This window comes from Anomaloglossus baeobatrachus, chromosome 5 (genome assembly GCF_048569485.1).
Source record: "Anomaloglossus baeobatrachus isolate aAnoBae1 chromosome 5, aAnoBae1.hap1, whole genome shotgun sequence".
Classification (NCBI taxonomy): Eukaryota; Metazoa; Chordata; class Amphibia; order Anura; family Aromobatidae; genus Anomaloglossus; species Anomaloglossus baeobatrachus.
Window position 1 is genome coordinate 595,090,703 of NC_134357.1, and position 23,317 is coordinate 595,114,019.

At 61.0% G+C, this 23,317-nt stretch overlaps 2 protein-coding genes across 3 annotated transcripts in view; one reads left to right on the plus strand and one right to left on the minus strand.

Moving 5' to 3' along the window:
• Positions 1-1,571: 1,571 nt before the first annotated feature.
• Positions 1,572-13,846, plus strand: CEP95 (centrosomal protein 95). 2 transcript variants are annotated; one of them, XM_075351499.1, is made up of 21 exons: positions 1,572-1,678; positions 2,106-2,234; positions 2,469-2,576; positions 2,652-2,765; positions 3,798-3,867; positions 3,931-4,037; positions 5,894-5,992; positions 6,063-6,263; positions 6,531-6,604; positions 7,403-7,527; positions 7,848-7,980; positions 8,051-8,165; positions 8,243-8,427; positions 8,612-8,704; positions 10,953-11,076; positions 11,147-11,316; positions 11,480-11,554; positions 12,262-12,414; positions 12,526-12,672; positions 12,739-12,810; positions 12,884-13,846. In XM_075351499.1, the coding sequence occupies exons 1-21, from the start codon at positions 1,660-1,662 to the stop codon at positions 13,058-13,060; spliced, it is 2,490 nt and encodes an 829-aa protein (XP_075207614.1). In that variant the 5' UTR covers positions 1,572-1,659; the 3' UTR covers positions 13,061-13,846. The 2 variants fall into 2 exon arrangements, with proteins under 2 accessions (XP_075207614.1, XP_075207615.1); XM_075351500.1 differs by having other exon boundaries at positions 7,406-7,527.
• Positions 13,847-21,449: 7,603 nt separating this feature from the next.
• The window catches only part of SMURF2 (SMAD specific E3 ubiquitin protein ligase 2), a 33,580-nt gene continuing 31,712 nt past the window's right edge, over positions 21,450-23,317 (minus strand). Inside the window, exon 19 of the mRNA XM_075352165.1 lies at positions 21,450-23,105. Within this exon, the coding sequence (XP_075208280.1) occupies positions 23,006-23,105 (100 nt within the window). The 3' untranslated portion in view covers positions 21,450-23,005. The remainder of the gene's footprint in view (positions 23,106-23,317) is intronic.

The window sequence follows — 23,317 nt, forward strand, 5'->3', positions numbered from 1 at the left end:
AGCTGATTACACGGCCCCTGGACCTGGGGTGACTGGGAGCTGATTATACCCCCCTGGACCTGGGGTGACTGGGAGCTGATTATACCCCCCCCTGGACCTGGGGTGACTGGGAGCTGATTACACGGCCCCTGGACCTGGGGTGACTGGGAGCTGATTATACCCCCTGGACCTGGGGTGACTGGGAGCTGATTATACCCCCCCTGGACCTGGGGTGACTGGGAGCTGATTATACCCCCCCTGGACCTGGGGTGACTGGGAGCTGATTATACCCCCCCTGGACCTGGGGTGACTGGGAGCTGATTATACCCTCCTGGACCTGGGGTGACTGGGAGCTGATTATACCCCCCCTGGACCTGGGGTGACTGGGAGCTGATTATACCCCCCCTGGACCTGGGGTGACTGGGAGCTGATTATACCCCCCCTGGACCTGGGGTGACTGGGAGCTGATTATACCCCCCCTGGACCTGGGGTGACTGGGAGCTGATTACACCCCCCTGGACCTGGGGTGACTGAGCTGATTATACCCCCCTGGACCTGGGGTGACTGGGAGCTGATTACACCCCCCTGGACCTGGGGTGACTGGGAGCTGATTATACCCCCCCCCTGGACCTGGGGTGACTGGGAGCTGATTATACCCCCCCTGGACCTGGGGTGACTGGGAGCTGATTACACGGCCCCTGGACCTGGGGTGACTGGGAGCTGATTATACCCCCCTGGACCTGGGGTGACTGGGAGCTGATTATACCCCCCCTGGACCTGGGGTGACTGGGAGCTGATTATACCCCCCCTGGACCTGGGGTGACTGGGAGCTGATTATACCCCCCCTGGACCTGGGGGTGACTGGGAGCTGATTATACCCCCCCTGGACCTGGGGTGACTGGGAGCTGATTATACCCCCCCTGGACCTGGGGTGACTGGGAGCTGATTATACCCCCCCTGGACCTGGGGTGACTGGGAGCTGATTATACCCCCCCCCCTGGACCTGGGGTGACTGGGAGCTGATTATACCCCCCCTGGACCTGGGGTGACTGGGAGCTGATTATACCCCCCCTGGACCTGGGGTGACTGGGAGCTGATTATACCCCCCCTGGACCTGGGGTGACTTGGAGCTGATTATACCCCCCCTGGACCTGGGGTGACTGGGAGCTGATTATACCCCCCCTGGACCTGGGGTGACTGGGAGCTGATTATACCCCCCCTGGACCTGGGGTGACTGGGAGCTGATTATACCCCCCCTGGACCTGGGGTGACTGGGAGCTGATTATACCCCACCTGGACCTGGGGTGACTTGGAGCTGATTATACCCCCCCTGGACCTGGGGTGACTTGGAGCTGATTATACCCCCCCTGGACCTGGGGTGACTTGGAGCTGATTATACCCCCCCTGGACCTGGGGTGACTGGGAGCTGATTATACCCCCCCTGGACCTGGGGTGACTGGGAGCTGATTATACCCCCCCTGGACCTGGGGTGACTGGGAGCTGATTATACCCCCCCTGGACCTGGGGTGACTGGGAGCTGATTATACCCCCCCTGGACCTGGGGTGACTGGGAGCTGATTATACCCCCCCCCCCTGGACCTGGGGTGACTGGGAGCTGATTATACCCCCCCCCCTGGACCTGGGGTTTTTGGAGTGTTGTTGCTGAAGTTGGAGGCCACGATGGGCGCAGTGGAGAGAGGTCAGTATATAGCAAATGTCTGCGCTCCGCCGACTGCCCGCGGTGCCTGTGTGCGCTCCGCCGACTGCCCGCGGTGCCTGTGTGCGCTCCGCCGACTGCCCGCGGTGCCTGTGTGCGCTCCGCCGACTGCCCGCGCTGCCTGTGTGCGCTCCGCCGACTGCCCGCGCTGCCTGTGTGCGCTCCGCCGACTGCCCGCGTTGCCTGTGTGCGCTCCGCCGACTGCCCGCGTTGCCTGTGTGCGCTCCGCCGACTGCCCGCGTTGCCTGTGTGCGCTCCGCCGACTGCCCGCGCTGCCTGTGTGCGCTCCGCCGACTGCCCGCGCTGCCTGTGTGCGCTCCGCCGACTGCCCGCGCTGCCTGTGTGCGCTCCGCCGACTGCCCGCGCTGCCTGTGTGCGCTCCGCTGACTCTCTCTCCTCCCCCGCTCAGACTGTGTGACCGTCGCTCGCAGCCTCCGGGGCCGATGTCACCTGCAGCTGCCGCTTGCTGACCTGACACACTGTGACGCTCGCTTCTTTGTCGCCCTGTACGAAGCCATCCTGGGAGAGCAAGTGCCAGGTATGAGGGGGCGTCCGCGCTACAGAGCGGCGTGGTGGCGGGGGACAGTATCATAATGGCGGGCTCTGCGGGGGCGGTGTCTGTTACAAGACTCCGGGGGGGGGGGGGGGGGTTCGAAGGTTATGTGGCTTCATCCTGGGGCTCCGCGGGGGCGGTGTCTTACAAGGCTCCTCTGGGGGGGGGGTGGTCTCCGCCCGCTGACCGCGCGCAGTGATGTCACCGGCGTCTCCACAGATTTTGTTGCCGATTCTCGCTCCCCGGAGGACGACGCCCACAATGTGCAATCTGTGATCGACTCTCTGGCCCTGGACTATCTGCAGGTCAGCCTGTCCCACATCACAGGTGAGTGACCCCTCCCCCGAGTGTGCAGACCCCCCAGCCTCCGGCCTCACCCCCAGCCTCCACCTCTCCCCGCAGGAGAGAACGTCGTCCGCAGAGACCCAGAGTCCATCAAGAACCTCCTGGAGATATTCGACGGATTGCTGGAGTATCTGACCGAGCAAATCAGCGAGGCGTCATCCCAGAACGGAGGTAACACTCGGAGCGCAGCTCTGGAGTATAATACAGCATCAGTAATGTATGTACACAGCGACTGCACCAGCAGAATAGTGAGTGCAGCTCTGGAGTATAATACAGGAGGTAACTCAGGATCAGTAATGTATGTACACAGTGACTGCACCAGCAGAATAGTGAGTGCAGCTCTGGAGTATAATACAGGAGGTAACTCAGGATCAGTAATGTAATGTATGTACACAGCGACTGCACCAGCAGAATAGTGAGTGCAGCTCTGGAGTATAATACAGGAGGTAACTCAGGATCAGTAATGTATGTACACAGTGACTGCACCAGCAGAATAGTGAGTGCAGCTCTGGAGTATAATACAGGAGGTAACTCAGGATCAGTAATGTAATGTATGTACACAGTGACTGCACCAGCAGAATAGTGAGTGCAGCTCTGGAGTATAATACAGGAGGTGACTCAGGATCAGTAATGTATGTGCACAGTGACTGCACCAGCAGAATAGTGAGTGCAGCTCTGGAGTATAATACAGGAGGTAACTCAGGATCAGTAATGTAATGTATGTACACAGTGACTGCAGCAGCAGAATAGTGAGTGCAGCTCTGGAGTATAATACAGGAGGTAACTCAGGATCAGTAATGTATGTACACAGTGACTGCACCAGCAGAATAGTGAGTGCAGCTCTGGAGGATAATACAGGAGGTAACTCAGGATCAGTAATGTATGTACACAGTGACTGCACCAGCAGAATAGTGAGTGCAGCTCTGGAGTATAATACAGGAGGTAACTCAGGATCAGTAATGTATGTACACAGTGACTACACCAGCAGAATAGTGAGTGCAGCTCTGGAGTATAATACAGGAGGTAACTCAGGATCAGTAATGTATGTACACAGTGACTGCACCAGCAGAATAGTGAGTGCAGCTCTGGAGTATAATACAGGAGGTGACTCAGGATCAGTAATGTACGTACACAGTGATTGCACCAGCAGAATAGTGAGTGCAGCTCTGGAGTGTGATGTGGATTCTTTGCCTTCTCTTGTAGATGATCCTCCTCTCAGGGGGAGACTTGCAGAGATTCGGGGGGATGATGAGAACCTTCCTCCATCTTTGGGGTAAGCGGTGTCTGTTTTCTGTCCCCCGGCTGTTTTCGGTCTCTGATCATGTGTCGTCTGCAGGTCTCTTTCCTCCGATCTCCGTCCTTCTTCCTGCGGAGCGGACGGCTCGGAGTCTACAGCGGAGCTGATCCGTCTGGGGGACACCGCGCACACGTTCGTGCTGAGAGGTGATTATTGGAGTGGGGATATGGGGTGAGTGGGCGGCTCTGTCATGGGGCCCGCAGGGGGATGGGGGTGAGTGGGCGGCTCTGTCATGGGGCCCGCAGGGGGATGGGGTGAGTGGGCGGCTCTGTCATGGGGCCCGCAGGGGGATGGGGTGAGTGGGCGGCTCTGTCATGGGGCCCGCAGGGGGATGGGGTGAGTGGGCGGCTCTGTCATGGGGCCCCGCAGGGGGATGGGGTGAGTGGGCGGCTCTGTCATGGGGCCCCGCAGGGGGATGGGGGCGAGTGGGCGGCTCTGTCACGGGGCCCCGCAGGGGGATGGGGGTGAGTGGGCGGCTCTGTCACGGGGCCTGCAGGGGGATGGGGTGAGTGGGCGGCTCTGTCACGGGGGCCCGCAGGAGGATGGGGGTGAGTGGGCGGCTCTGTCACGGGGCCCTGTAGGGGGATGGGGTGAGTGGGCGGCTCTGTCACGGGGCCTGCAGGGGGATGGGGGTGAGTGGGTGGCTCTGTCATGGGGCCCCGCAGGGGGATGGGGTGAGTGGGCGGCTCTGTCACGGGGCCTGCAGGGGGATGGGGGTGAGTGGGTGGCTCTGTCATGGGGCCCCGCAGGGGGATGGGGTGAGTGGGCGGCTCTGTCATGGGGCCCCGCAGGGGGATGGGGTGAGTGGGCGGCTCTGTCACGGGGGCCCGCAGGGGGATGGGGTTAGTGGGCGGCTCTGTCACGGGGCCCTGTAGGGGGATGGGGTGAGTGGGCGGCTCTCACGGGGCCCTGTAGGGGGATGGGGTGAGTGGGCGGCTCTGTCACGGGGCCCTGTAGGGGGATGGGGTGAGTGGGCGGCTCTGTCACGGGGCCCTGTAGGGGGGATGGGGTGAGTGGGCGGCTCTGTCATGGGGGCCCTGTAGGGGGATGGGGTGAGTGGGCGGCTCTGTCATGGGGCCCGCAGGGGGATGGGGGTGAGTGGGCGGCTCTGTCATGGGGCCCCGCTGGGGGATGGGGATGAGTGGGCGGCTCTGTCATGGGGCCCCGCTGGGGGATGGGGATGAGTGGGCGGCTCTGTCATGGGGCCCCGCTGGGGGATGGGGGCGAGTGGGCGGCTTTGTAATGGGGCCCCGCATGGGGATGGGGCGAGTGGGCGGCTCTGTCTCGGGGCCCGCAGTGCGATGGGGGGATTGGGCGGCTCTGTCACGGGGCCCGTAGTGCGATGGGGGGATTGGGCGGCTCTGTCATTGGGCCCCGCAGGGGGATGGGCCCTGTGGGGGGTGATGGGGGGGGCGGCTCTGTCTCTGGGCCAAGTGGGGGGTGATGGGGGGCGGCTGTCTCCGGGCCCTGTGGGGTGATGGGGGGGGGGGGGGCGGCTCTGTCTCCGGGCCCTGTGGGGGGTGATGAGGGGCGGCTCTGTCTCCGGGCCCTGTGGGGGGTGATGGGGGGAAGGCTCTGTCATGGGGCCCCCGGGGAATGGGGCGAGTGGGCGGCTGTCTCCGGGCCCTGTGTGGGGTGATGGGGGTGTGGCTCTGTCTCCGGGCCCTGTGGGGGGTGATGGGGGGCGGCTCTGTCTCCGGGCCCTGTGGGGGGTGATGGGGGGGGAGGCTCTGTCATGGGGCCCCCGGGGAATGGGGCGAGTGGGCGGCTGTCTCCGGGCCCTGTGGGGGGTGATGGGGGGGCGGCTCTGTCTCCGGGCCCTGTGGGGGGTGATGGGGGGGCGGCTCTGTCTCCGGGCCCTGTGGGGGGGTGATGGGGGGGTGGCTCTGTCTCCGGGCCCTGTGGGGGGTGATGGGGGGGTGGCTCTGTCTCCGGGCCCTGTGGGGGGTGATGGGTGGGGGGCGGTGTTAGTAGTCGATCACTGACATGTTTGTGGTCCCAGGTCTGGATCCGGGGGTCCTGAGGATGGAGGTGCAGCGCACGCAGCCCCCCCGGCCCTCCGCTGCCAATCATCATGTGTCTGCTGTCACTGGGGGCGACGGTAAGTGACACCACCGGGGGGCGCTGTGGGCGGTCGTATTGGAGACACTGCAGCATTCTCCTGTTTCCAGGAAGCCCCTCGCTGGAGGAGCGGGAGAGCGCCACACGACCGGGCGTGCAGGAGCCGCCGACCGCCATCCTTCTAAAGCGCCCGTGTCAGCAGGACGGCCCGCGGGCTGAGGACAGAGACGTCCGGGTGTCGCTGAGCAGCGCGGGGTCTTCCCTCCACTGTCCAGACGGCAGAGGGGGTCCGGCCGCCGGCGGTCTCAGAGGTAACGTCATCTCCTGATTATCCCTCCTATATGGCTCCCATCAATTGCTGCGTCACCTCCTGGACTGCAGAGCTGCAATCATGATTCTGCCCAACACTACAGCAGCCCGCCAGGCCCGGGATTACAGGACCCCCCTCCCGCCGGTGCTGGAGCGGGGTTCCCATGATGCACTGCTCCGGGGGACATGTAATGATATTGCACAGACATGTGACCTGCAGGGATGAGGCGTGCGACGCTCTGCGGAGCTGAAATCTGCTCTTATTTCAGATGTTGCCCATGAGCCAAGTGTGCGAGCCGAACTGCAGAGGTCAGCGGCGAGTAAGAGAACGGCGTCCTGTGAGGTGAGCGGGGTGACGAGAGGGTGCACGGGGGCCGAGAGGAGCGGGGTGACGAGAGGGTGCGCGGGGGCCGAGAGGAGCGGGGCGACGGGAGGGAACGGGGGCTGAGAGGAGCGGGGCGACGGGAGGGAACGGGGGCTGAGAGGAGCGGGGCGACGGGAGGGAACGGGGGCCGAGAGGAGCGGGGCGACGGGAGGGAACGGGGGCCGAGAGGAGCGGGGCGACGGGCGGGGCGACGGGAGGGAACGGGGGCCGAGAGGGGCGGGGCGACGGGAGGGAACGGGGGCCGAGAGGGGCGGGGCGACGGGAGGGAACGGGGGCCGAGAGGGGCGGGGCGACGGGAGGGAACGGGGGCTGAAAGGGGCGGGGCGACGGGAGGGAACGGGGGCTGAGAGGGGCGGGGCGACGGGAGGGAACGGGGGCCGAGAGGGAACGGGGGCGACGAGAGGGGCGGGGCGACGAGAGGGGCGGGGCGACGGGAGGGAACGGGGGGGCGACGAGAGGGGCGGGGCGACGGGAGGGAACGGGGGCGACGAGAGGGGCGGGGCGATGAGAGGGGCAGGGCGACGGGAGGGAACGGGGGTGACGAGAGGGGCGGGGCGACTGGAGGGAACGGGGGCGATGGGCGGGGCGACTGGAGGGAACGGGGTGAGAAGAGGGCATGGGGGCTGAGAGGAGTGGGGCGACAGGGAGTGCACAGGGAGCTGACGGTTGGACGCGGGGGGCTGAGAGGAGGGAGCGGGGTGACGCGCGGGTCTCAGCGAGTAAATGTCTCCGATTTTCCCGCTTCCTCGGGGGCAGAAGAAGGTCGGTTTCCGTTCTCTGCCGGACGTTCACCTGATGACGCTGCAGAGCGACTGGAGCGAGGGGACGACGACCAGAGAAGCAGAAATACGGAGCCGAGACCCCGAGGACTCACTACTGATGTGAGTGGCAGAGCAGTGCATCCCACCGTACACCAGTGCGGAGCCCACCATAATCAGTATACCCAGTCCAGTACCAGTACATCCCACCATACACCAGTGCGGAGCCCGCCATAACCAGTATACCCAGTCCAGTACATCCCACCATACACCAGTGCGGAGCCCGCCATAACCAGTATACCCAGTCCAGTACATCCCACCATACACCAGTGCGGAGCCCGCCATAACCAGTATACCCAATCCAGTACTAGTGTATCCACTCCCTGCCCAGTACCCGCAGTAGCGGTGGTCTGTGGTGACTGGGTCGGTTCTGCCCCCCGCAGATCGCAGGCTCCGGACCCCCGGCTGATGGTAGACGAGCCGCTGTCTGTGCAGAGAGCCCGGAACAGACTGTCGGAGCTGGAGTTGCAGGAGATGTCGGAGAAGCTTTCCCGCCGGCTGGACGAGCTGGACGGGGTGAGTCTGGGCGGAGGATAGCGCCCCCCGTGTGGTGCCGACCATCACTGACCCTGTGTTATACCCACAGATGCTGAAGAGGGCGCTGGGGGGTCCGATTCGGAGCGGCGAGATGAAGGAGGACGACAAGCTCTCCCAGCACAGCGACAGCATCATGGAGATCCGCAGGAAGAAGCGGCTGCACGGTAATGTCAGGGACGGCCAGCGGGGGCAGCACTCTATAACCTCCGCTCTATAACCAGGTGCCATTCCCTCCCCGCAGCTCCACAGCACGTGAAGACCCCCGGCGCCCGGCCCCGCTCGCTCTCCCCCTCCCCGCTGCCGCCTCCACGCCGCTCTGTTTCCGCGCAGTTCGAGGACGCGCTCAATAAAGCCGGCCGTGGAGAGATGGGCAAGATCCGGAGGGACGTTCAGAAGGAGCTGGACCTGGAGCGGCGCAAGTCCCGGGTGTGTGCCACGCATGTGCCAAGCTCCTCCTGTTACTGTGGCGGTTCAGTGCTGCAGTGTAAAGCATGGTGCAGGCAGGGCAACAGCGGGAGATGGGGACTTCTCCACCCTTCCTGTTGACTCCTGAAATGCCTGATAACAGAGAGGAGCAGGTCATGTAATCTGTGCCTGTCTCACCCTACAGCTGCTGCGCCAGGCTTACGAGGGCGAATTGAAGGACCTCCAGGAAACGGAGAAACAGAAACTGGCGAAACTGAAGGCCGCCCTCCGGGCAGAGGTGAGTGACCGCCCCAGTCTGTGGCTTACCAGAGAGATGATGCTGATTCACACTGTGGCGGTGTAGTACCGGCCCAGGGCCTGCGGGGGGAGACATGAGGGTCAGTGGATGCTCTCGTCTGCTGGCAGTCATCAGAAAGACTGAAGTCAGCAGTTCTGTGATTTCCTCCAGCTGGAACCGTAACTCCTCAGCTGAGGTCATGTAGAATATCTCCCCTGGTGACAGGAGCAAAGCCCTTATATACTACTCCGTTCTCTTACAGGATTGGTGGAGATGGCTGCTCTCTCATTGGTCACTAGATCAAAGGAAAATTATGCAATCGGATTGAACTATGCAGTCAGAAGGGCTGAGCCAATCAACATTGGAGCCCTATTGCCTGTAAATCAGTCTGACATAGGACAATGCCTAACTTCTCTTCATTCAACAAAGGACCCATACGTCTGGCCTAATTAAGAACAGTTCACCCCTACACAAGTGGCCAGACACTGAGTCATCACGTTCCTCCCCCTTCTTAATTAGCCCTGTAAAACTGCTGGATTCTGGTGAAGGGTCACTATAGAAAGGGCAGCCAGACGTGATAGGTCTCCGATCAGCCCTGCCCTCTTCTCGGGATGGTTTGCCAGCATTTCCATAATCTTTGCCCTATTCGGTGGTTGTCAGCAATAGAAGCTCCCATCTATACACCTCCCCCTGATTGGGCAAGCTCTAAGGTGGGGTCCATGAGTTGGGCTTCCCCAACTCCTTACTATCTGTCTCCTCGTAGTCAATGTCCACAGTCTGGTTAGGTGTACTCATTATCGTTGGCTCAGTGGCGGCTGATGAAGGCTGGGGATGTGGGCTATCCTCAGTAGGTGCTGCTTGGTTGGCTGTAACAAACTGGCTAGATAGTCCTTCTCCTAGGTCATTCTTCAAAATATCAGGTGTGGAAGGCCGCCCATGAGGGATGTCCGAGCGCTGACCTCCAGCCAGGGAGATGTCACTTGGTGGCCTGGTACAGGGTGTTGTGGGGGAACTATATCAGGGGTGAAAGGGTGATGGAAGATCCAGTGTTTGGAAGGTCCCTGGGCCTGTATGTCACCGACCTTGACGGGCTGGATCTGGTGATGAAGGTTGGGTGTCCAACCAGGTATATCAGTTTCTCTGCTGGTGGTGTATCCCAGAGGTAGCACCCTCAGACCCCGATGCCTTGTCTTGGCAGACGTTGACCAGCTTGGCCAACAGATGGCCGCCTGGCATGGGGCCCTGATTTTGGAGATAATCTTTGTCCATATGTTCAAGATGCCTGCACATTTAACAGTGTCTTGGATTGGGAAAGTCACAGGCCCTGTTTGTAAGCCTTTTGTCCTGGTGGGGCTTCTGCTGGGTAGTGGGATAGTCCTTCTTCAGTAGCTGGGAGTAGAGGATCTGGAACTCCCAAAACTGATTGCAGAACTCATCCCTCTCCTTGCTTGAGTCTTCGGGCCAAATTGTGCGTTTGGGTTGCTTGGTGACTGGGTTATTGTTTCCAGACTAGGATGGGATCCTTGAGCTGTCACACCGCTTACTTCCTCTGTGTCAGCCTCGTCAGGGTTGTCCTCCACAATGTTCTGGGCATCCCAATGGATCTGACACAGCTTCTGTAGTTGCCGTTTACTGCTGACACTGTATGACCACCCCGGTCCTTTTCCCAAGGTCGAACTGGTGGGGTTGGACATGGTGGCGTCCAAAACGTATGCCTCACCTATGGTCTGCTGGCTATGCCTATATGCTTCCCTGGTTGTGGAGCCTTTGGACGGTGTCTATGAACACCTGGACTCAATGTTGAGCAGTGAAGTGGTCCTCCAGCTGGAACAGTAGCTACTTGGATGAGATCATGTAGAATAACGTATATATATTGACCGTTTTTTGAAAATAATTGGATGAGGTCATGTAGAATAACTCCCTGATGACAGAAGCAAGGCCCTTTTATACCCCTCAGTTCTCTTACAGGATTGGTGGAGATGGCTGCTCTCTCATTGGTTATTAGTTCAAACCAATTGCATAATTTTCCTCTGAACTATGTAGTCAGAAGGGCTGAAGCAATCCACATTTACAGACAATAGGGCTCCGGTCAGTCTGTGAAGAGTCAATGGCTAACTTACCTTGATTCAACAAAGGACCCATACGTCTGGCCTAATTAAGCACAGCTCACCCCCCTCACAAGAGGCCAGACGCTGAGTCATCACAGTGCGCTGTGGACATGACGTCTTCTCTGCCCTTCCCTCTAAAGGAAGAAGAATATAAAGAGAATCTCCAGCAGGATTCTCCACAGTCACATCCGGAGCGGGTGTACGGCGTAAAGCAGGTGCAGGCAAAGCCGTGGACCCCCGACCTCCGCAAGCCGGCCCACCCAAGTAAGTGCCGCTGCCACAGGCTGACTGTCGGAGGACTCTGCGCCACTCACAGCTGTCCGCTTTCTTGCAGTGAAAATTGCAGAGAACGATTTGCTCCCGCTTCTCCTGGAGGAGTTTCCGCATCTTCAGATTTCGCACCACGCACTCGGCGCCATGTGGAAGGGGCAACTGGCGCAAATGGAGCAGCTCGCCAGGTCTGGCCAGGAAGACGAGCGGAGCGAGCGCCAGCTGCAGAAAGAGGTGAGGGGACAGTCCACTGCTACCGGGGGTCTCTCCCCTTGGGGTCATTGGACGCGGGAGGAGGTCTCATCTCTTGGGGGTCATTGTACCTGGCGGTGGTTTCACCCCTAGGGGTCATTGCACGCGGCGGGGGTCTTATTCTTTGGTCACTCTCTTTCTGCAGGTGGAGGAGGCGCGCAGGAAGCACGAGCTGCTGGTCGGCCTCATCCAGAGGGAGCAGGAGCACAACCAGCGGCTGGTTAGTGGCCACTCATTTTCCCTCTCTGTTATGTCCAGAGGCCGATGCTCTGTACGAGCAGGACTAGGTCAGGGCAGCTTGTTACAGTGTGTAGTGTACACTTTGTATTGAAAAGAATTAGGTATACTGACATCCCTCTCCCCCCCCCCCCCCCCTACGTACAGCAGGAGCCTCCCCGTGGCCCCCTGCGTACAGCAGGAGCCTCCCCGTGGCCCCCTGCGTACAGCAGGAGCCTCCCCGTGGCCCCCTGCGTACAGCAGGAGCCTCCCCGTGGCCCCCTGCGTACAGCAGGAGCCTCCCCGTGGCCCCCTGCGTACAGCAGGAGCCTCCCCGTGGCCCCCTGCGTACAGCAGGAGCCTCCCCGTGGCCCCCTGCGTACAGCAGGAGCCTCCCCGTATATACCTCATGATCATCCAGTCTCTTATATACAGTATGTGCCCCCACATGGCCCCCTCTATGAAGGTACACCGCCTATACACATATTAACCCGTCCTCCCCTCGCTGATAGCGGTGATATCTGGATGTGGGCGGGGGGGACGGCTCGTGGCCAGTGCCTTCAGCTGTTTGGGGGTCCCGGTCCGCACGTTGCCTGGTCTAAACAATCCTGAGCGAAACGCGGCAGCCATCATGTGTATTCCCCCGACTGATACACTGTAACAACGAGCGGAGGTCTTAAGGAGGAGAAATGAAAAGCTTTGTCTCTGCAGAAAGACTTGAAGGACCGGATTCACCTGCAGAAGTCGGCGCAGAACCGGATGCGGGAGAAGCGGCAGCAGGTGGCGCGAGCGAAGAGATACTATGATGACTACCACGTGCAGCTGCGCGCCAAATTGTTGCGGGCGAGGACCAGAGAAGAGCGGGTGAGTCAGACCCCCGGAGCCGCCGATCCCCTGCCCCCGATCTTCCTGGCTCGCGACTCTCCAGGGGCAGCACCGGAGGTGGTTTCAGCCGCCATTTTCTTTTGCCCTCAGATGGTGAAGCAGCTGTTTGTGGAGGGTCTGGAGCTGCAGAAGCAGCGGCTGCGCCAGGTCCGATCCTACGCCAAGGAGCAGCGGGAGGAGCAGCGCCAGCGGCACAAGGACGAGCTCGAGTCCATGGAGAACTACTACAAGGACCAGGTAAGCCCCTCCCATCAGCCGCCGCAGTACTACCACCACCAGCATCTCATCCCTTCTCTCCTCCAGTTCTCCATGTTGGCTGAAGCCGTGAGCCAAGAGCGGGAGCAGCTCCAGAGCCAGGACCGGGCGCAGTCTAAGGTGAGGGTCTCCTAAAATCCCCCCCTTACCCACCCAGTCTGGCCCCCGGTAACCTGTTCCCCCTCCCCCGCAGAATCTGCACAAGCTGAAGCGAGAACTGCGGGCGAAAATGGAGAAGGAAATCCGTGATCTGCAGGAACTGATCCTCCGCACGGACGAGGACGCCTTCTTCAGGGAGCTGGAGGCCGAGCGGCTGCGGAGGAGGCTGCAGATGGCGTCCTTCCAATACAGCAAGAGCCATGGCCTATAATACAGGGGCCGACCACCGGCGGAGGGCGGCACAGACGAGTCCCTGTACTGAGGCTGGAGAACGGCGCAGCCGCGGCACAGGAGATGGGACAGTGGGGCCGCCCAGCCGGGAGACGAGACAGTAGGGCCGCCCTGCCGAGGGATGGACGGGGGACAGGAGACGGGACAGTGGGGACGGACAGGATACGGACAGGATACGGGACAGTGGGGCCGCCCTGCCGGGGACGGACAGGATACGGGACAGTGGGGCCGCCCTGCCGGGAGACGGGACAGTGGGGCCGTCCTGCCGGGGGATGGACGGGAGACGGGATAGTGGGGCTGCCCAGCCGGGAGACGAGACAGTGGGGCTGCCCGGCCGAGGGATGGACGGGGGACAGGAGACGGGACAGTGGGGCCGTCCTGCCGGGGGATGGACGGGAGACGGGATAGTGGGGCTGCCCAGCCGGGAGACGAGACAGTGGGGCTGCCCGGCCGAGGGATGGACGGGGGACAGGAGACGGGACAGTGGGGCCGCCCTTCCGGGGACGGACGGGATACGGGACAGTGGGGTCTCCCTGCCGAGGGATGGACGGGGGACAGGAGACGGGACAGTGGGGCCGCCCTTCCGGGGATGGACGGGAGACGGGACAGTGGGGCCGCCCTGCCGAGGGATGGACGGGGGACACGAGACGAGACGGGACAGTGGGGCCGCCCAGCCAGGAGACTGACGGGAGACGGGACAGTGGGGCCGCCCTGCCGGGGGACGGACGGGAGACGGGACAGTGGGGCCGCCCTGCCGGGGGACGGACGGGAGACGGGACAGTGGGGCCGCCCTGCCGGGGGACGGACGGGAGACGGGACAGTGGGGCCGCCCTGCCGGGGGACGGACGGGAGACGGGACAGTGGGGCCGCCCTGCCGGGGGACGGACGGGAGACGGGACAGTGGGGCCGCCCTGCCGGGGGACGGACGGGAGACGGGGACAGTGGGGCCGCCCTGCCGGGGGACGGACGGGAGACGGACGGGAGACGGGACAGTGGGGCCGCCCTGCCGGGGGACGGACGGGAGACGGACGGGAGACGGGACAGTGGGGCCGCCCTGCCGGGGGACGGACGGGAGACGGGACAGTGGGGCCGCCCTGCCGGGGGACGGACGGGAGACGGGACAGTGGGGCCGCCCTGCCGGGGGACGGACGGGAGACGGGACAGTGGGGCCGCCCTGCCGGGGGACAGACGGGACAGTGGGGCCGTCCTGCCGGGGGACGGACGGGAGACGGGACAGTGGGGCCGTCCTGCCGGGGGACGGACGGGAGACGGGACAGTGGGGCCGCCCTGCCGGGGGACGGACGGGAGACGGGACAGTGGGGCCGCCCTGCCGGGGGACAGACGGGACAGTGGGGCCGTCCTGCCGGGGGACGGACGGGAGACGGGACAGTGGGGCCGTCCTGCCGGGGGACGGACGGGAGACGGGACAGTGGGGCCGTCCTGCCGGGGGGACGGACGGGAGACGGGACAGTGGGGCCGCCCTGCCGGGGATGGACGGGGGACAGTGGGGCCGCCCTGCCGGGGATGGACGGGGGACAGTGGGGCCGCCCTGCCGGGGATGGACGGGGGACAGTGGGGCCGCCCTGCCGGGGATGGACGGGGGACAGTGCGGCCGCCCTGCCGGGGATGGACGGGGGACAGTGCGGCCGCCCTGCCGGGGATGGACGGGGGACAGTGGGGCCGCCCTGCCGGGGATGGACGGGGGACAGTGGGGCCGCCCTGCCGGGGATGGACGGGGGGACAGTGGGGCCGCCCTGCCGGGGATGGACGGGGGACAGTGGGGCCGCCCTGCCGGGGATGGACGGGGGACAGTGGGGCCGCCCTGCCGGGGATGGACGGGGGACAGTGGGGCCGCCCTGCCGGGGATGGACGGGGGACAGTGGGGCCGCCCTGCCGGGGATGGACGGGGGACAGTGGGGCCGCCCTGCCGGGGATGGACGGGGGACAGTGGGGCCGCCCTGCCGGGGATGGACGGGGGACAGTGGGGCCGCCCTGCCGGGGATGGACGGGAGTCTGGGGCTGTGGTGATGCCATTTTTCTTTAATTCAACCACCCGCTCTTACCGTCGTTCCCCTCGTCCGTCGCTCCCCTCCGCCGTGCCTTTCCCCCTCCTAATCAATGACGTCTGACGATTTTGATAATTTATTGGATTTTAAATTATATTTTGCAGAATGAAAATAGTGAAAATCCTCCCTGAGTCATTATTATTCCTGGTGTCTCCCCCATACTTTATACTGCTGCCAGTCACACAGGGCTGCCGCTGGGGGATTAGACACAATATAAGATTATAATCAGACTAATGGTCGCCCGAGTCTAGCGCATCGGGTATTCTAGAATATGGATGTAGTTTGTGTCACGTTGCTAAGGCCGCAGTCTGGTATCTAAGGGGCCGGCCCACACCACTCCCTCAGTAACACCCACATCCAATCCAGAGCCAGCTGAGCAGAGGTGGGCGGGACATGCCGAGGAGGCGCGACCAATCAGCGATGCAGGATTTCCATTACAGACAGACAGCATTAGACAATTATATGTAGAGTGTAAAGAAAAGAGGTGGAGGCAGCGAGGTAGAGGAGGGCGAAGGAAGGGGCGGAGACACAGCGCCGGAGGGCGAAGGAAGGGGCGGAGACACAGCGCCGGAGGGCGAAGGAAGGGGCGGAGACACAGCGCCGGAGGGCGAAGGAAGGGGCGGAGACACAGCGCCGGAGGGCGAAGGAAGGGGCGGAGACACAGAGCCGGAGAGGAAGGAAGGGGCGGAGACACAGAGCCGGAGAGGAAGGAAGGGGCGGAGACACAGAGCCGGAGAGGAAGGAAGGGGCGGAGACACAGAGCCGGAGAGGAAGGAAGGGGCGGAGACACAGAGCCGGAGAGGAAGGAAGGGGCGGAGACACAGAGCCGGAGAGGAAGGAAGGGGCGGAGACACAGAGCCGGAGAGGAAGGAAGGGGCGGAGAGACGGAGCCGGAGAGGAAGGAAGGGGCGGAGAGACGGAGGCGGAGAGGAAGGAAGGGGGAGAGCAGGAGAGGGTGGGGGGAGTACAGGGCTGGAGAGCAGGGAAGGATAAAAGGCGAGCACCAAAAATGGGAAACCAGATGCATTTAAAGCTGCTTTCCTTAGGTGCATGCACACAGCGTCTGTGACCGAGAGCTGCCGCAGACAGTGTGCAGGAAGGATGGAGTCCAAGCCCATGCGTACAAAATCCCTGGTACAGCCACACGCGGGTCTGCCAAACAGAGGCTGAAAAATATAAGAGGACGACGTCTGCTGACTGTGAGGTGACAGCGAACACCAGAGAAAACTCCTATACAGTGTCCCCCCCCCCATATCCTGTATACACCGCACCTGTATACGTGTCCCCCCATATCCTGTATACACCGCACCTGTATACAGTGTGTCCATCCATATCCTGTATACACCGCACCTCTATACAGCGTATCCACCCATATCCTGTATACACCGCACCTCTATACAGCGTGTCCCCCCCCATATCCTGTATACACCGCACCTATACACAGTGTCCCCCCATATCCTGTATACACCGCACCTATATACACAGTGTGTCCCCCCATATCCTGTATACACCGCACCTGTATACAGCGTGTCCACCCATATCCTGTATACACTGCACCTGTATACAGCGTGTCTACCCATATCCTGTATACACCGCACCTATATACAGCGTGTCTACCCATATCCTGTATACACCGCACCTATATACAGCGTGTCTACCCATATCCTGTATACACCGCACCTATATACAGCGTGTCTACCCATATCCTGTATACACCGCACCTATATACAGCGTGTCTACCCATATCCTGTATACACCGCACCTATATACAGCGTGTCTACCCATATCCTGTATACACCGCACCTCTATACAGTGTGTCCACCCATATCCTGTATACACCACACCTATATACAGCGTGTCCACCCATATCCTGTATACACCACACCTATATACAGCGTGTCCACCCATATCCTGTATACACTGCACCTCTATATAGTGTGTCCATCCATATCCTGTATACACCGCACCTCTATACAGTGCGTCCACCCATATCCTGTATACACCGCACCTATATACAGCGTGTCCACCCATATACTGTATACACCGCACCTATATACAGCGTGTCTACCCATATCCTGTATACACCGCACCTCTATACAGCGTGTCCATCCATATCCTGTATACACCACACCTATATACAGCGTGTCCACCCATATCCTGTATACACTGCACCTCTATATAGTGTGTCCATCCATATCCTGTATACACCGCACCTCTATACAGTGCGTCCACCCATATCCTGTATACACCGCACCTATATACAGCGTGTCCACCCATATACTGTATACACCGCACCTATATACAGCGTGTCTACCCATATCCTGTATACACCGCACCTCTATACAGCGTGTCCACCCATATCCTGTATACACTGCACCTCTATACAGCGTGTCCACCCATATCCTGTATACACTGCACCTCTATACAGCGTGTCCATCCATATCCTGTATACACCGCACCTCTATACAGTGCGTCCACCCATATCCTGTATACACCACACCTATACACAGCATATGGGTGGACACGCTGTATATAGGTGCGGTGTATACAGGATATGGGTGGACACGCTGTGTATAGGTGCGGTGTATACAGGATATGGGTGGACACCCTGTATAGAGGTGCGCGGTGTATACAAGATATGGGTGGACACACTGTATATAGGTGCGGTGTATACAGGATATGGATGGACACGCTGTATATAGGTGCGGTGTATACAGGATATGGGTGGACGCGCTGTATAGAGGTGCGGTGTATACAGGATATGGGTGGACACACTGTATATAGGTGCGGTGTATACAGTATATGGGTGGACGCGCTGTATAGAGGTGCGGTGTATACAGGATATGGGTGGACACACTGTATAGTGCACAGACACAATGTGTAGTGAGGCAGAGCCTAAATCACACGTCCAGAGCTGCACTCACTATTCTGCTGTTACATCAGGTCTTATCCTCTAGTCACCTCCAGAGCTGCAGTCACTATTCTCTGGTAGCAGAGCACATTTCTGGCCTGATCAGGCTGTAGGATTGTTGGTGCAGCTTTGGATGTGACTATTGCACCCTCTGCTGCGGTTCTTTGAGGGTCCGGTGTCTCCAGGGTCCGGCTTTTACCCCCCTCCCAATAACAGAGTCACAGACGAGAAGTTTTGAAAATACTTTGTTTTATTTCTCAGCTATAAATTGAAGCAAATATTATGTTGGGTAACATGCTGGTGCCAGTGAAGGGAACGTCCGCTCCGACAGCGATCACCCCCGGACCCCTGGACAGGCACTAAGGAGACGGGACCCTCGGGGGCGGGAGCTTATATCTATACAGTAACAGCCTTAAAGGGGCAGGCTCTGCGGCAGGAAGAGGGGCTCTAAACATCCCGGGACCCCAACCCTGAAGGTGACTGTCCCCCAGAAAAGGACTCTAAACACTGCAGGAGAGTCTGCGCCCCCCGAAGGAGAATCTACTGAACTGCAGGACGCGTAGCCCCCCGAAGGACAATCTACTGAACTGCAGGACGCGGAGCCCCCCCGGAGGAGAATCTACTGAACTGCAGGACGCGGAGCCCCCGGAGGAGAATCTACTGAACTGCAGGACGTGGAGGCCCCCGGAGGAGAATCTACTGAACTGCAGGACGCGGAGCCCCCCGGAGGAGAATCTACTGAACTGCAGGACGCGGAGCCCCCGGAGGAGAATCTACTGAACTGCAGGATGCGTAGCCCCCCGAAGGACAATCTACTGAACTGCAGGACGCGGAGGCCCCCGGAGGAGAATCTACTGAACTGCAGGATGCGTAGCCCCCCGAAGGACAATCTACTGAACTGCAGGACGCGGAGCCCCCGGAGGAGAATCTACTGAATTGCAGGACGCGGAGCCCCCCGGAGGAGAATCTACTGAATTGCAGGACGCGGAGCCCCCCGGAGGAGAATCTACTGAATTGCAGGACGCGGAGCCCCCGGAGGAGAATCTACTGAACTGCAGGACGCGGAGCCCCCCGGAGGAGAATCTGCTGAACTGCAGGACGCGGAGCCCCCCGGAGGAGAATCTACTGAACTGCAGGACGCGGAGTCCCCGGAGGAGAATCTACTGAACTGCAGGATGCGTAGCCCCCCGAAGGACAATCTACTGAACTGCAGGACGCGGAGGCCCCCGGAGGAGAATCTACTGAACTGCAGGATGCGTAGCCCCCCGAAGGACAATCTACTGAACTGCAGGACGCGGAGGCCCCCGGAGGAGAATCTACTGAACTGCAGGATGCGTAGCCCCCCGAAGGACAATCTACTGAACTGCAGGACGCGGAGCCCCCGGAGGAGAATCTACTGAATTGCAGGACGCGGAGCCCCCCCGGAGGAGAATCTACTGAATTGCAGGACGCGGAGCCCCCCGAAGGACAATCTACTGAACTGCAGGACGCGGAGCCCCCCCGGAGGAGAATCTACTGAACTGCAGGACGCGGAGCCCCCGGAGGAGAATCTACTGAACTGCAGGACGTGGAGGCCCCCGGAGGAGAATCTACTGAACTGCAGGACGCGGAGCCCCCCGGAGGAGAATCTACTGAACTGCAGGACGCGGAGCCCCCGGAGGAGAATCTACTGAACTGCAGGATGCGTAGCCCCCCGAAGGACAATCTACTGAACTGCAGGACGCGGAGGCCCCCGGAGGAGAATCTACTGAACTGCAGGATGCGTAGCCCCCCGAAGGACAATCTACTGAACTGCAGGACGCGGAGCCCCCGGAGGAGAATCTACTGAATTGCAGGACGCGGAGCCCCCCGGAGGAGAATCTACTGAATTGCAGGACGCGGAGCCCCCCGGAGGAGAATCTACTGAATTGCAGGACGCGGAGCCCCCGGAGGAGAATCTACTGAACTGCAGGACGCGGAGCCCCCCGGAGGAGAATCTGCTGAACTGCAGGACGCGGAGCCCCCCGGAGGAGAATCTACTGAACTGCAGGACGCGGAGTCCCCGGAGGACAATCTACTGAACTGCAGGACGCGGAGCCCCCGGAGGAGAATCTACTGAACTGCAGGACGTGGAGGCCCCCGGAGGAGAATCTACTGAACTGCAGGACGCGGAGCCCCCCGGAGGAGAATCTACTGAACTGCAGGACGCGGAGCCCCCCGGAGGAGAATCTGCTGAACTGCAGGACGCGGAGCCCCCCAGAGGAGAATCTACTGAACTGCAGGACGCGGAGTCCCCGGAGGACAATCTACTGAACTGCAGGACGCGGAGCCCCCGGAGGAGAATCTACTGAACTGCAGGACGCGGAGCCCCCCGGAGGAGAATCTACTGAACTGCAGGACGCAGAGCCCCCCGGAGGAGAATCTACTGAACTGCAGGACGGAGCCCCCCGGAGGACAATCTACTGAACTGCAGGACGCGGAGCCCCCCGGAGGAGAATCTACTGAATTGCAGGACGCGGAGCCCCCGGAGGAGAATCTACTGAACTGCAGGACGCGGAGCCCCCCGGAGGAGAATCTGCTGAACTGCAGGACGCGGAGCCCCCCGGAGGAGAATCTACTGAACTGCAGGACGCGGAGTCCCCGGAGGACAATCTACTGAACTGCAGGACGCGGAGCCCCCGGAGGAGAATCTACTGAACTGCAGGACGCGGAGCCCCCCGGAGGAGAATCTACTGAACTGCAGGACGCGGAGCCCCCCAGGAGGAGAATCTGCTGAACTGCAGGACGCGAGCCCCCCGGAGGGAGAATCTGCTGAACTGCAGGACGCGGAGCCCCCCAGAGGAGAATCTACTGAACTGCAGGACGCGGAGTCCCCCGGAGGACAATCTACTGAACTGCAGGACGCGGAGCCCCCGGAGGAGAATCTACTGAACTGCAGGACGCGGAGCCCCCGGAGGAGAATCTACTGAACTGCAGGACGCAGAGCCCCCCGGAGGAGAATCTACTGAACTGCAGGACGGAGCCCCCCCGGAGGACAATCTACTGAACTGCAGGACGCGGAGCCCCCCGGAGGAGAATCTACTGAACTGCAGGACGCGGAGCCCCCCGGAGGAGAATCTACTGAATTGCAGGACGCGGAGCCCCCGGAGGACAATCTACTGAACTGCAGGACGCGGAGCCCCCGGAGGAGAATCTACTGAACTGCAGGACGCGGAGCCCCCGGGAGGAGAATCTACTGAACTGCAGGACGCGGAGCCCCCGGGAGGAGAATCTACTGAACTGCAGGACGCGGAGCCCCCCAGAGGACAATCTACTGAACTGCAGGACGCGGAGCCCCCCGGAGGAGAATCTACTGAACTGCAGGACGCGGAGCCCCCCCGGGAGGAGAATCTACTGAACTGCAGGACGCGGAGCCCCCCAGAGGAGAATCTACTGAACTACAGGACGCGGAGCCCCCGGAGGAGAATCTACTGAACTGCAGGACGCGGAGCCCCCCGGAGGAGAATCTACTGAACTGCAGGACGCGGAGCCCCCCAGAGGACAATCTACTGAACTGCAGGACGCGGAGCCCCCGGAGGACAATCTACTGAACTGCAGGACGCGGAGCCCCCCAGAGGACAATCTACTGAACTGCAGGACGCGGAGCCCCCCAGAGGACAATCTACTGAACTGCAGGACGCGGAGCCCCCCGGAGGAGAATTACTGAACTGCAGGACGCGGAGCCCCCCGGAGGAGAATCTACTGAACTGCAGGACACGGAGCCCCCCAGAGGACAATCTACTGAACTGCAGGACGCGGAGCCCCCCGGAGGAGAATTACTGAACTGCAGGACGCGGAGCCCCCCAGCCTGGACCGGGAGGGAAGAAAAACTTGGGTGGAGCAGACAACAAATCAGGAATGGGGAAAAAAAAAATTAAAGTGTCCCTGTCCCTTTAAGCCCTGTAACAGAGGGTCCTGCCTGGTGACACTGCCCCTAGTTGGCATGGGTGGCAAGTACAGCCGTGAGAAAAGTGGTGCGATCAGTCACCCCTGCACCAGCAGGACACGCCCCACTATATGCAGGGGCGGAGCTTCCTTCTCTTGCCCCCCGCCTTGTTAGAAATCCCCTTTTCCTGCCGCAGAGGAGGATGGTTAACGCTCACTTTTCTCTCCAGGTCCATAGAAAAAAAAATGGCGGAAAACGTCACGGCCGCTACGAGTAGGCGAAGAATTTTCACAGAAAATTCCCTTTTTTCTTCTTCTTTATTCTATTTACAGCTAAAGACGAGACAGAAAGCGGAGGTAGGAGACGGCGGGACGACACTGAACGCGAGGGGGGAGGGGTTAATGCTGCGTCTGATATAATGGCGGGATGCTAAGAAGGGTGCGGCGCCGGAGACAGACGGATGAGCACACGGCGGCTCCGCACCGCAGAGGAAACAAGATATTGCTGGTTCAGAAAATGGCGACGGCGACCGTAGTGTCGCCCCCTGCAGCCCGGAGGGGGGCAAATAAAAATGGCGGAGATTAAATTAATAAAATAAGTGGCGTAGAAGAGGCGGGATGTGGACCGACGGCGCCAAATGGGGGAGGGGGGGCAGAAGACAAGGCCGCCGCCGCCGCGTCGCTCTACAGTGGCGGCCGCTGGTTCTTCTTGCGGTGAGGTCCGGGAGGAGGGAATGTCGTCGTCATCGTCGTTAACCCTTTTCATATAAAAATAACAGTAGTCTTTATATACGGCGGACGCCGCGCTCGCTGCGCTCCACGTCCACGCAACGTCCAAGATACTTTGTTTTTTAAATAGCAGCTAAGTCGCCAGCACCCGACGACTCTTATCGTCATGGAAAAAATATATTTATATATAATATTTATAGAATCCGAAAAAAGTGTCCGTTCTCCACAGATGCCGGGGGAGGGGCGTCACTCCACCGCGAAACCACAGATGCCGGGGGAGGGGCGTCACTCCACCACCGATGCCGCCACAGGGGTCTCACTCCACCGCGAAACCACAGGTCTCCTCAATGGCCGTCAGGAGCTTCTCATACAGCTTGTCGTACGTCTCGTAAGGAGGGATGTCAATCCGGTTAAAGCTGAGGAGGGGAATGAGAACAGTGAAGAGTGAGAGGGACCGGCAAGAGAAGGGCGTCGGGGACCGGCAAGAGAAGGGCGTCGGGGACCGGCAAGAGAAGGGCGTCGGGGACCGGCAAGAGAAGGGCGTCGGGGACCGGCAAGAGAAGGGCGTCGGGGACCGGCAAGAGAAGGGCGTCGGGGACCCGGCAAGAGAAGGGCGTCGGGGACCGGC